Here is a 13,930-nt window from a genome sequence, read left to right on the forward strand (position 1 = left end):
CTCCTGGGCAAACTGGGGACACTTTGGGTCCATCTATAGCAAGACACAAATGCTGGTGTTGTGCTGTTATTTGCACATCTGCCTTCAGACACTTGGCTTTGGTATCCAACCCACTTAGTGAGGATGGAAACTCTTCCATCCAGCATCAGGGATCTGGGGATCAGGGCAACACTGGAGTGTGGGGTCATTTCTTTTGTGGTCTCAACAGTCTGATTTCTACTGGTTTGTGTAAAAAGTCTTTCAGCTTTCCTCTCAAGATGTTATTTTAATCTCAAGGATCTTTGCTTTAAGAAAGTAGATATAATTACTTTATCACCTACAATATATGACACATTAACAATAGAGTGAGCTGCTTTATATTAAATGATAAAAAGTCTTCCCACACACTAGTTTTTAAATCATTGTCTGAAATAAAAGAGCTTCTAATTGGGATACAAATGACTTTATAATACAATTAACACCTCCTTGATCTTCATTCATTTTAGATCAACAGTGCTTTGATGAAAAGAGTTCAGGATTATTTTTCTTTTTGAATTCTAGGACTTGGCTGCTTGTGAGCTGCCCTAGCACTTTCTTCACAAAGGAGGGATCTTGATTTTTAAACAATAATCCCTCTGCATTGTTTGAAATAGCCTGTTCCTATTAAATAAGATGCTCTCGAAGTGCTGGCAGGGATAGCAGGGATACATGAGTACAATCTTCACAGACAAGTCACACAATCCTATCAATAAAACTCTTGCACTACCACGTATGGTGAGAAATGGAACATAAGCTGTGTAGAAAATCTGAAATGCACAAAGTTGGAAAGAACAAAAGAGAACAAACAACAATCTTTAGCAATAGCAGCTACAAAACCTTAGCAGAGGAATCACCTATTCCAGAAACTTCTAAATGAAAGGAATATGTCTCTCAAAAGAAGTAAGATGTTCAACCTTAACCAAGCCTCAGAAGCCCAGATGTGGGCTGGATTGCCTGAGATATCTGCACAAAAATACTGTTCAGCAAATTATTCTTGGCACAAACAAGAAGTTTGGTAAATGCCCTGGGAGAAGGAAACACCCTGATGGTGACACCCAGTGTCAAATGTATAAATACAGAGAGCTGGGGATGAACACTTGCAGTCCTGAAGCTTATCAGGTTCTGCAGCTAAATTTGGGGTTGCGGTTTCACTCTTTCCTGCTGTCACCATGAGCTGTGGCACCAAATCTTCGAGCAGTACCATCAGAATTAGCAGTGGAGGAGGAGGTGGTGGTGGTGGTGGAAGATGCAGTGGTGGAGGTGGTGGAGGGGGTAGGTCTGGTGGATACTCCTCGATGTCCTCAAGAAAATACACCTCTTCTGGAGGCAGCGGGGGCTTTTCTGGGAGAAGCTTCGGTGGAGGAGGCTCCAGGAGCAGCTATGGGGGAGGCTTTAGCAGCGGCAGCTGTGGCAGGATCAGCCGCAGCAGCTATGGGGGCAGAATGAGTGGTGGCAGTTATGGAGGAGGAATGAGCTGTGGAAGCATGGGAGGAGGACTTGGATCAGGAGGGGGTGGTTTTGGGGGAATGGGAGGTGGTTATGGAGGTGGTGGATACAGTGGAGGTGGATTCAGTGGCTTTGGGGGTAGTGGTGGCTTTGGTGGTGGTGGCAGCTATGGAGGAGGCAGTTTTGGTGGCATGGGCTTTGGGGAGGATTCTGGATTGCTCTCCACAAATGAGAAGCTGACCATGCAGAACCTCAATGATCGCCTGGCGTCCTACATGGATAAAGTGCGGCGCTTGGAGGAGGAAAACTCCCAGCTTGAGCAGCTGATCAGGGAGTGGTACAAAAGCCAAGCTCCCTCTCAGAGCAAGGATTACAGCCAATACTACAGGACAATTGAAGAGCTGCAAAACCAGGTATGAGGTACTTTGATTAACGTAGAACAGGTAGTTATTGGAGTGGCGCTTTCCTCATGCAGCACAAGGCCCCCGTTTGGAGTGATATTCCCATTCCTGGGCTTTAGTCAGGAAGCAGAATGCTGTGGGGACCAGCTGCTGTCGTGTATTTGGTGCAGGGAGCATTGCTGGGTGCAGGGGCAGATCAGCACCAGTGTCCATCACACGGCCTGTGCCATGCTCCCTTCAATGCTGGGCTGCTGCTCTCTCGTTCTTCACTCTTGAACAGCAGACTTCATCCTTGTCATGCTATTATTGCCATATTAATTGGATGTTTTTGTGAATATAGAGGATGAGCCAGCATGTGCAGTTAGTCTCATTCCAGCCCTCAGCCATTTAACAGTCATGTATCTCTTGTGTGAACATGGCTGTTCTCAAAAGTAATGGAAATTCTGCTTTCTCACTGTTTTTTGTTGGTTGGGTTGGGGTTTTTTGTTTGGTTGATTTTCTTTATTGAATATGAGGAGTTAATTTAGTTATTCTTTCCAACAAGGTATTTTTAATGGATATTTAACAGTAAAGGCACTTTTTTTATCTGGAAGCAATAAACTCATCTCTCTCAGTAGCTCCTGCAGCTCTAGTCAGGCTTGAAGGCTTGACATTGCCATAAATCGTTTCTGCAAGGTGTTTGTGCACAGGTGTTTCTTGTCTCAGACATCAGACTGAAAAGACAACTGACTAACACCTGCCCTCTCCATTTCAGATTGTTGGTGCAAATGTGGACCTTAACAGGATGCTTCTTGACATGGACAACACCAGGATGACTGTGGATGACTTCAGACTGAAGTGAGTCACTCCCTTCCTAGTTCCATCCACTTTGTCTCCCTTTATCCCCACGAGTTTCCATTGTCAATTAATCTTTGTAGAAGCTGGAGACTTTTGGCTATGATCACAGGATACAGAAATGTTGGGAAAAGCATTCTGAGAAGGATTGCTTTGGGTTTTCATTATTATTTTTCTCCAGACAAGTTCTTAAAGAGACACATTTGAGAGACTCCATTCTAAGTTTCTCCATCCTTGCACATAGATTTATAAGCATAATCCTCATGGTATAAATCTCAGAGAAACTGGACTGAAATCAAACACAGCTATTGGAGATAGAAAGAGAATGGGGTCCTTTATTCTAGGAATTGACTATAGATGTAAATGGGAACTGTCCATAACTGAAATACCAAACAAAGAGGTCTGGCAGCACTTTTACTCTTTTTCTTGTCTGTATTCAGGTATGAGACTGAATACACCCTCCACCAGAGTGTGGCAAGTGATATCAATGGATTACGCCCACTTTTGGATCAACTGACTCTGTCCAGATCTGACTTGGAGACACAGTTTGAGTCCCTGAAGGAGGAACTGATCTTCCTGAAGAAGAACCATGAAGAGGTAAGTTTCTTCACACTTCAATAATTAAAGGCAACTCAGTGAATTTCCCCTTGATTTTTCCACCACCAGCAACCAGGTTTTGATCACCCAACTTGACACAAGCCAGCTTTGATGTTGAGGAGTGTGCAGAGGGCACAGCTGCCCAGCTGCCCACAGCTTGTGTCATGAGACACCAGGTCAACATGTGAAACCAGGGGGATGAATGGCTTTCAGTACAAACTACAGTTTGCTTGCTGAGCTCATGGAAGGAAAATTGGATAGACTATATGGAGGAGTCAAAAGAAAGCATTTTTACTTTCTTCAATGAGATTTCCCACTGAGAAGAAAAGATTCTCACTGCATAGAATTCCTTACAACCCTGTGGAGGCAGTGCCAGGGTCACCATGCATGCAGTGCCTGGCTGTGAGCACTGGAACCTTGGGAATATCAGAATTGTTCCATGGCCAGGGCAGGAAAGGCCTTTTTGATAGAATCCTTTTGTGTGAGGATCCATGTCTTTTTCCTTCCCTTTATCTGAACTGATGCCATTCCTCCTTACCTTCACCCTGGGAGAACCTCATGGGGTTTTTGTGATTTTTTTTCAGGAAATGAGAGGACTGCAAGGCCAGTCTGGTGGAGATGTCAATGTGGAGGTCAATGCTACTCCTGGCATTAACTTAATGGAGAAATTGAATGAAATGCGCGTTGAGTACGAGAGGCTCATTGCAAACAACCGGAAGGAGGTGGAGAGCTGGTATGAAACCAAGGTAAAGCACAGGCAGGCTTGGCTAATTAAATCCTTCACAAAGTACTGGACCTATTTACAGCTGGTGAAAGGCAAATTATCATGTGTTATTTAAGGGACAATAACTTTCAATTACTTTAGGCAGCTTTCTACAACAGGTCAGTCCTGGAGTATCGGTTATGTGGTAAAACAAGTAGAGCCTCTGTGTTCCAGCAGCCAGTGAATTACCAGGGTGTTAGCAGAGTGGCTTGTGGGAAATAAACAGTCTGCATGGAATCTTTATTTTTATTAATCGATTTCCTGATGCTTTTATGATAACCCCACAGTGTTTTCTAATGATAAAAAATGCCTCAATTTTGGATGTCAATTTTTCAGATGGAAGAAGTTAATCAACAAGTCCACACCAGTGGCCAGGAGATACAATCAAGCAACCAGCAGATCTCTGAGCTGAGGCGTGAATATCAGAGTCTGGAAATTGAGCTGCAGTCACAGATCAGCATGGTAAGGAAAGACATTTGCTTTACCTTTTCACAGTCTGTATGTGAGAAGAAGAGCTACAGCCAGCAAGTAATCCATCCAAGGAGAATGGGATATTGGATTTCTTACCTTCAATGATACCCTTTTTTCTGAGGATTTGTGAAGATCTCTTTTCCCACACAAATAAATTAAAACCACCACATTCCCATAACCACTGCATTTTGTTTTCCCATTGCAGATAGACTCTCTGCAGTCCAACCTGGATGACACAGAGCGTCGTTACAACATGCAGCTGCAGCAGATCCAGAGCATGATCGGGCCCGTGGAGGAGGAGCTGGCCAGCATCCGCTGTGAGATGGAGAGCCAGAACGAGGAGTACAAGATGCTGCTGGGCATCAAGACCCGCCTGGAGCAGGAGATCCAGCAGTACCGAGCACTCCTGGAGGAGGGACAGCAGGACCTTGTGTACGTACTGATAGAACACCCAGCTGCTGGTCAGTCACCAGCAGGAAATGTAACAGGAGACATTTGCAAAAGAGATTTTGTACTGAAATGAGGCTGATGCAGCTGTCTTGGCCAATGGCCTCCCAGGTGTGAGATAGTTCATTCTGTCAGAATGTAACTCAAGTGAAGAAAAATTATTGCAGAAATTTGTTGAATTTGCAGGCAACCCCAACAAGGGAAGAGATGAGAATCTTGACTCCAGAAGGCTGATTTATTATTTTATGATATATAGTATATTAAAAGAAAATTATATACTAAAACTATGCTAAAAGAATAGAAGAATGGATTTCATCAGAAGGCTAGCAAGGAAAGGAATGGAATGGAATGACAATAAAATCTTGTGACTGACAAGAGTCCAAGACAATTGGACTTTGATTGGCCATTAATTAAAAACAAACACATGAGGCCAATCAAAGATGCACCTGTTGCATTCCACAGCAGCAGATAATTATTGTTTATGTTTCATTTCTGAGGCCTCTCAGTTTCTCAGGAGAAAAAGATCCTAGCAAAAGGATTTTTCATAAAATATGTCCATGACGTTAATTCTGAACTACCAGTTTGGGGCTGGACAAAGAAATCCATGTAAGAGAGCCTAGTACTGTTTGTTAAGCAAATGTAAATATTCTGTAAAACTATAAAGGCAACGTGTTGTAAATGTGTACTGCAAGGAATCCCTAGGCAGAATGTGGGAAAAGCAAAAGCTCTTGCATTCAAGTTGAAGTTGACAGAGGGGATAGTTTTTGGCACTGCAGTTGTTTTGCTGTGCCGTGCTGGGCTCTAACCAGCAGTCTGACCCAGAGAGGTGCTGGCTCCTGGGCAGCAGATGCAGCTCAATGGCTTTTGGATGGCAAAGTGCTGTTGATTAACTTTTTGTCCCTTCTTTTTCTCTCTTTGCAGAATCCCAGCAGGAGGAATGGGAGGAGGCATGGGAGGAGGCATGGGAGGTGGTAGAATTGGAGGTGGTGGTTATTCTGGAGGAGGAAGAGGAGGAGGTGGTGGCATGAGTGGTGGATATGGAGGTGGTAGCAGCGGAATGGGAGGAGGAATTGGAGGAGGAAGTTGTGGAGGAGGAATTGGAGGAGGAAGTGGTGGAGGAGGAATGGGAGGAGGAAGTGGAGGAATGGGAGGTGGAAGCAGTGGCGGATGCATTGGAGGAGGAGGAGGAGGAAGAACCTCAGGAGGCATCAGCAGCTCCCACTCCTACTCTTCATCTTCCCAGTCCCAGTCCTGCAGGAGTGGCGGCGAAAGCCAAGGTAAGAACTCTGGTATGGGCATAGTGCTCTCTCAGTCACTAAATTAGTTACATCCTGACTAATTTATGCACTAATTTATACCAACATACTCTTCCAGAGGCAAACAGTACTGAGGGTAAACTAAAATTTCTGGGAAGTATTAGATTTACTGTTGCCAACAATTCTTTCCTCTTTGTGTGCAAAGGATCAACTCCACTTGCAGAGCACACAGTCCATTTCTATTCCATTCTGTAGGTGATATCAGCTGGTCTTGTATTTTAACCTCAGCTGGTTTTTTTTCCATCTGTCTCATTCTTTGCAGACTCTCATAAATCCTGCAGCCTTTGTGCCATGCTGGAGTTTTCCTTTTAGCTTTTGGAATGCTTATGGCCACTCCCACATAATCCTAATGGTGTCTCAGACATTCAGTGCCAGGACTGATGAAGTTCATGCTTGTTTTGTCTCTAAACAGGATATGGAAGAAAATCTTTTGACTAAGAATTTACATCAAGGATCCTCCAGCACAAGACCTTTCAAAACGAAACTGGCCCAAATCCGCTGCATTCCCCACACTCCCAAGGAAAGATGATGCTCTGAACAGTTCCTGGGAGGTGCAGATGCCACCTCTCCCCCTGCCCTGCATGCTCTGTGCTGCCTCTGCCCACAAAGCTCTGCAGCTTCGGTTATTGGCACTCAAACTGCTGCTTTACAGATCCAACCTGTTTGGTACTCAGGTTGCTCTGAATCAGGAAAATGTCTCTAATAAAATTTAATTTCTGTCTGATGCAACCAGAATGCTGTATGGGGTTTTTCTTTCCTTCTGTAGGTATAAACACTTAAAAAACACAAAGTCATGCCAAGACACACCTCCAGGTAGAGAGGCTGATGATACACTCCAGTAGTTGATAACAAAATTTAGAGTTAAAACACAAATTCTGAGCAGTAGGGGCAGATCAGAATCTTCTTGGGCTGTGCCTTTTTTTTAATGATGTGTCGGATATTCCTAGGAGCTGAGTTCTGAGACCCAACAGATGAATATCAACCTTAAAGGGGCTGCAGAACCTCAGTGCTCAATAACTCTAATGGTGAGCACATGAGTGTCCACAAAGGAACACTAATGATTACAGAGCTGTGGTTATAAAATGAAACCAATGTTTCAATTCACAAAACCTTGATGGATATTCCTTGGTTTAACCTGGAAATGCACAGATAAGGGATCTTGTTTTGAAATTATAAGAAGTGAAAGGGAAATATAATTTACAGGAACTTTACAAAGTTCATTTCCATAAAATGTTAACATTGACAGCAATTGCCTTTAACCTCTGAGAAATTTAGTACATGTAAAAGGGCCTGGAATATTCACCTCTGTATACAGCTACCAGTATATCCCAGCAGCTGAGGGGCCAAAATTCCAGTGAGGCTGCCCGAGGGGAGGGTGCATCTCACCTGCACACAACCTTGCAGGCTGAGCTGCAGGTGCTGGGCTGCACACAAGGGAGAGGCCTCTGGGGTTGAGTTGAGAGTGAAACAAAATGTGAGTTCCATACAAGAGGAGCAGCACTGCTGAGTAACACAACAGATGCACATAAGTATGGATTGAGAGAACAGATACAAAACTGATTTCCAGAAATAAACGTCACACTGCCATCTCAGCACTTGGAAAGCATTCAGGGAAACAGAAACACTTGCCTTACACCAAGCCAAAGCGTGCTGGCATTGTGCTGGCATGAATGAGCCTTTGCAGGCTTGCTAAACAGAGTTTGTGCTGCATAAATGCTGCCAAGGACATGCAACAGGAACAATGAGATTCTAGTAATGCTCATTTCTCTTTCTTTGGTTTAGAAACTTGGACTACACACACTATCCAGAAAGAGCCATGATGTTCATGATAGATGGGCTGAGGATTAAGAATTGTGTGTATTTCAGAGCCCTCTAAGGGAGGGAATTGCATTGTCACCTCCTACAGGTGCAGGGAGAGGGACAGGGACCTCCACTGATGTCAGTCCATACCTTAAACTAACCTTGGAAGAGTATTTATTTCCCTAACTCCTCATTACTTTGCTGCCCCACAAGCACTAAGTGCTACACACCAGACAGTGAAGTCCAGAAGGGGTTAAAACAGAATGCAGACAGCAGCTACTGAGAGACCCAGGTGGAGGGAAAGATTTCCAAGATCATTTTACATCCATAAGGCACAGTTTTGGGTTTGTGTGGCAAGGTGTGGGTAGCAGGGGATACAGGGGGATTTCTGAGAAGAAATCCGGTGAGAAGCTGCCAGAAGCTCCCCCGGTGCTCAATGGAGGCAGTGCCAGCCCAGGACAGCCCCAGTGCCAGCCCAGGATGGCCCTGCTGCCCCTCAGCAATGGTGGCAGCACCTCGGGGTAACAGAGCTACCAAGGGTGAACAAACCTGCACAGCTGCAGCCAGAGAGAGGAATGGGCTTAGTTCTTCTTCTGTAGTATGGAACCTCTTCCTGAAACACCTCTAGGTTGAATCCATCCTCCCTCTCTGTGGATAAGCTGATTTTGATGTGGCAATTCACAGCAGGTCCCACCAGCTCCTTGTGCTTCCCCTGCACAGCCCAGTGACTCTTCTGTAGAACTGCAATGCTGATATTTAATGCACAGCTGGAAATCTGAAAAGTTGTTTCTCTTCAAGGCTTTTTTTTCAGTTTCACAGGAGCCTGATTAGTAAAGACGGAAAAAGCAGCTCACTGCCATTCCCTATTGCACGGGCAGTGGAAAAAAGTACACAAGGATTTCTGACTCTCTGTTGGGTGGTGCAAGGTATTCTGTCGTGGTTGCAAAACACCCTTCACTGTAATGAGCTCAGGTAATGATGATATTTTTTCAGATCTAATCTTTGGCTGTTTTAATCAAACTTATTTTTTCATTGTATTATATAATTCAAGGATGTATTCTGAGAATTTACTATTTAAAATGCAGTGATGAAAATATGCAAAGTAAAATATTTCTCCTCTCAATTTCCTCTGAGTCCATTTAAAACCGTTACAATAAAATTAGGAGCTCTTAGATAGGAAAAGATTTAGTATCTTTTTCCTTGGACAATGTTACTTTTGTGGCTGTTACACAGAGTTTTCTTCAAGAAGAAAAAAGACTGTGATCCACGTGCTGTATGTTCAGTGAAAGCTGAATGTCAGCAGGACCTTATTCAGAGTGAAAAATTTTGAGTCAGTCTTCTTCTGTAACAGACATGGCAATGTAGTTTTCAAAGTTTTAATTTTGGTGCATTAAAGTAGATTTCTACAAAGCTGATGAAATTTGAAATAAATCAATGAATGAAGAGTCTCTTGGAGGCTGCTGGTGTCATGAATCATGTCTGTGATCTCAGGTGGAAGACTAAAGCTGAGCTACTGAGCTTCAAAGCATAAAAAGTAATGGCCACAGACAATGAAGCAGAAGCTTCATTAGCTGCCGTTACCAGCGCGATATTGCCAGATTAACAGAAACTGTGACATACGACATTGTTCAACAAAGTATCCTACTAGGAGCCACCCACAATAAATTATAGTGCAGCTAGATGTGAATCAACTAAGACATATTTGCGCTGAATGGTAATGTCTTTTACTTACCTCAGACAAAATTCCTCTTAGCACATCACTTTTGGCATGAGCACTATGGCTGGCAAACCCCATGGGAAGCTGGCCTGCCTGGCAGGTGACACCCACCTGGGCAGGTATAAATAGCCACCAGCAAGGACAGCCCGCTACACTTTGATTTCCTAAACCTCGCTGTGCACAGCTTCGCACCTGGGGCTGAGTACTGTACATCTGATCCTTTCACCATGAGCTGCAGCATCAAGAGAACGTCCAGCACCTCGTACCGGAGCGGAGGAGGAGGTGGCGGTGCCTGCGGGGGCAGCGGCGGCCGCAGCTCCTCCGTGTCCTGCCGGCGCTACGCCTCCTCCGTCATCGGCGGGGGCAGCTACGGCGGCGGCCTCAGCATGGGCAGCATGGGCAGCATGGGCAGCATGGGCAGCATGGGCAGCATGGCCGGGGGCTTTGGCGGGGGCTTTGCGGGCAGCTGCGGCCCCGGCGGGGACCTGCTGCTCAGCGGCAATGAGAAGGTCACCATGCAGAACCTCAACGACCGCCTGGCCTCTTACCTGGACAAGGTGCGGATGCTGGAGGAAGAGAACGCCCAGCTTGAGCACCACATCCGGGAGTGGTACAGGAAACAAGCTCCCAGCGTTTCCAAGGACTACAGCTCCTACTACCAGACCATCGAACAACTCCAGAGTCAGGTAAGATCATCCTGGCTCCATCTCCCACATGCTCCTCTCTCCTCTAAGGCCTTCCTCCTTCCTCTTTGCTTCTTCCTCCTCCCTCCATCCCCAGCACTGGGCTCTACCACCTGGGGGAGGGCCGTGTTGGTGGTACCTCAAGCACAAACGTGCTGAGCTGCACCTCCCATCCATCCCCTGGCTGAGCAAACCCTCAGAGCAGCCCACAGGCAGCAGGGCACAGCCCCAGGCAGCAGCAGCTCCCCCAGCCACAGACACGCTGGCTCACGCCATGAACATCCCACGTTGTGCAGCTGCCTCCAAACCAGCCATGTGTGGTTTGCAGCGCTTCCCTCTGCTCCCAGCCACATCAGCAGAATGGAGTGCAAAGCCAAAGTAGGATCTGAGCTGTCTTTGTCCCTTCACACTCCTGCAGACAGGACTGAGGTCTTCCATTACAATCCCATCACACAGTACCAGAAAACCAGATTAAACAGATACTGTGAAAAAGCACTTTATATAGAAAGGGCTGCAAACACTCTTTGGGACTCATAAGGGTTGAGTCTAACTTGAGAAAAAGAAGAGCATGGATTTGGCAGGATGGTCTGTGATAGCACAAGCTTCCCTAAAAAGTAAATCTGGATCGCTACCCTTCCATATGGCCCCTGCACTACTGCAAGAAATACTTTTAAAACCCTCAATAACACCTTACCAAAGCTTAGAGCCTTGTTACTGCTTGTCCTGGAAATAGAGAACACAGAAACACTTCTCTCCACCTTTCCCTTTTGCAGATTATTTCTGCCACTGTGGACAACAACAGAATGCTTCTGGATATTGATAACAGCAAGATGACTGCTGAAGACTTCAGAATGAAGTGAGTAGCTCCCTGTGAATCTTGCATGTTTGCTAAATCACTCTCATTATCATCTAGGAACAAGGGAGGACTGCCCTGGGTGCTATTACTGAATCATCCTGTTTTACTGGAATACTGATCTTAGAAAGATGTGTGCTATTGACTGTCAGTATTTCATTTCCCCATTTCTGTCTCTGTGTGTGTGACACAGGTACGAGAATGAGCTGGTCATCCGTCAGACTGTGGAGGCTGACATCAATGGCCTGAGAAATCTCATGGATGACCTGACTCTGGTTAGATCTTCACTGGAATCTGAGCTGGAGTCCTTGAAGGACGAGCTGATTGCTCTCAAGAGAAACCATGAGGAGGTATGATCCAATGATAAATAGCACAGCCAAAGACACAACCTATTGATTCTTCATGGCTCCCATCATCACACATCAAGTCCATTTCCCCTTATGCCATGGGATTGTTGTTCCTTTGTCCCTTAGTAGTGCTTTGCCCACAGTCTCCAGCACAACAATTGACCTGTGTGTGCTCTTGTCTCTCTCTCTGCACTCCCTGCAGGAAATGAGGCAGCTCCAGTCCCAAACTGGTGGCGATGTGAGCGTGGAGGTCAATGCTGCCCCTGGACAAGACTTGACAAAGATCCTGAATGACCTGAGAGATGAATATGAGCAGATCATTGAGAAGAACCGCAGGGAGGTGGAGCAGTGGTATGAAGTCAAGGTATGTAGCAATGCCCAGAGTGGAGTCTCCTTTGGTGGCACAGCCCAGACACCCTGGTACCAGGACTGGCTGAAAGGGAGAGGCTCCCTGCAGATGTGAGCTCTCATTCAGCAAATCTGCTCCCTTGGGGCTCAGCAAGTGTCTCTGGGCTTTGTCCCTGCAGATCCAAGAAGTCAACCAGCAGGTCACTTCCAGCAGCCAGGACATCCAGACCAGCAGCCACCAGCTGAGCGAGCTGAGGCGCGAGATGCAGAACCTGGAGATCGAACTGCAGGCACAGCTCAGCACGGTACGGGGGCAGCATCTGCAGGCCCTTCCCTCCCTGGCACAGGCAGGCAGCTGTAGAACTCTGCTCCTCATGTCCTGTGTTTGCCTTTCCAGAAAAGCTCTCTGGAAAACTCCCTGGCAGAAACCGAGTCTCGCTACGGATTCTTGATGCAGCAAATCCAGGTGCAGGTCTGCTCGGTGGAGGAGGAGCTGGCCAGCATCCGCTGTGAGATGGAGGGGCAGAGCCAGGAGTACAAGATGCTCCTGGGGATAAAAACTCGTCTGGAGCAGGAGATCCAGCAGTACCGGGCACTGCTGAATGAGGGGCAGCAGGATCTTGTGTATGTATTTCGTATTATGGCAAGGGAGTCAAAAGAAACCCTCACGTTTATTTGCCAATAGAGACCGTTTTGTCCCTGAAGCTACATCAACATATCTTTCAACTGAATATCCAGTGTTAGTAGGTTTTGATGAATTCTCTGTTGGCTTTTTTTTTTTCACAGTGCCTCCCAAGGAGCTTTCCAAGGAGGTGGAAAATCCTCCCAGTCATATTCTGCTTCCTTCTCTCATTCCCAGTGTGGAGAAATGTCAGGTAAGTCAATACTTTGTAAGCATGTTATTATTAGTGGGTTACATCTGCCCCAATAGCTACAGTGTATTTGGTGAGAAAAAGGATTGTAGCTTGGGCTGGGAAAGATTCCAAGGTCCACTAGCCTGGGAATGAGAAATCTCATTACTCTGTTGCAGCAGAATCAGGGGTTAAAATACAGCAAGTGCTGCTCTTCCCTCTGCCTAAATATAAAATACAGTTTATAAACTTTATTGGATGGGAAATACTTTTTTGCTTACTGGAATAATAAAAAATACAGTTCTGAGAAAGCGCCCAGAGTGCTACTGGGCATGGAGCCTCTGCTCCTCTGCTGCTAACACTGTCAGGTGTAAGAATTCCACCCAGCAGGAATGCTCAGACTTCCCCTGAAGGCAGTGATTTGCTCTGTGCTCACACAGGGCAGTCAAGAGTGTGCTAGAGCAGCAGGAGAGACCCTGGCACCGCCCGGCTGCGACGAGAGAGACCCGCGAGTTTCTGCAGCACGGCCGAGGGAAGAGTTTGGAAGAGCCTGGTCACCTGCCCCAGCACCCCCTCCTCCTGCCTGCAATGCTTGGCTTACTCAACTTGTCTTTGGCAACTCATTCTTTGTCAAAGAGCTTACACTCTGCTGGTAACTCTGCTCTAATAAATCTTTATGTCTGCAATTCAAATCACAACATGTCTGAGAAAATAAATGTAAGCAACCTCGTGCGGGTACCTATCCAGATCATCCAGTAAAATGCAGGCTGTGGAGTTGTACTGGGTACATGATCTCTCAACAGTCCATTCTGCACTAGGAAAATGGACACAGTGCTGGGATAGAATCAGTGAGTGAAAGGAAATATCAGGAATTGTGACCATGGCTGTGTGAGGTGGGACAACAGCCAGCCCCTGCCGAGGGGAACTGCTGGGTGAGGCTGGCAGAACTCTCTCTTCACAAGCAAGAGATATAAGGTTGCAAGGAGAAATCTTGTTGTCAGTTCTTGACACAATTTTTCTCCTTCCAGAGATGTTAAA

General features: G+C 46.0%; 2 protein-coding genes across 2 annotated transcripts; both read left to right on the forward strand.

Annotated features, from left to right (window-relative positions):
- Positions 1-1,187: 1,187 nt before the first annotated feature.
- On the forward strand, positions 1,188-7,014 carry LOC131568637 (keratin, type I cytoskeletal 14-like). Its single transcript, XM_058820737.1, has 8 exons — positions 1,188-1,877; positions 2,620-2,702; positions 3,140-3,296; positions 3,881-4,042; positions 4,396-4,521; positions 4,736-4,962; positions 5,899-6,254; positions 6,706-7,014. Exons 1-8 carry the CDS (start codon positions 1,188-1,190, stop codon positions 6,729-6,731), a joined length of 1,827 nt encoding a protein of 608 aa, XP_058676720.1. The 3' UTR covers positions 6,732-7,014.
- Positions 7,015-10,037: 3,023 nt separating this feature from the next.
- On the forward strand, positions 10,038-13,545 carry LOC131568639 (keratin, type I cytoskeletal 15-like). The gene is made up of 8 exons (XM_058820741.1): positions 10,038-10,496; positions 11,267-11,349; positions 11,540-11,696; positions 11,896-12,057; positions 12,221-12,346; positions 12,439-12,665; positions 12,828-12,916; positions 13,333-13,545. Exons 1-8 carry the CDS (start codon positions 10,038-10,040, stop codon positions 13,350-13,352), a joined length of 1,323 nt encoding a protein of 440 aa, XP_058676724.1. The 3' UTR covers positions 13,353-13,545.
- Positions 13,546-13,930: the final 385 nt, after the last annotated feature.

Source organism: Ammospiza caudacuta, chromosome 27, assembly GCF_027887145.1.
Source record: "Ammospiza caudacuta isolate bAmmCau1 chromosome 27, bAmmCau1.pri, whole genome shotgun sequence".
In the NCBI taxonomy this organism is placed as follows: domain Eukaryota; kingdom Metazoa; phylum Chordata; class Aves; order Passeriformes; family Passerellidae; genus Ammospiza; species Ammospiza caudacuta.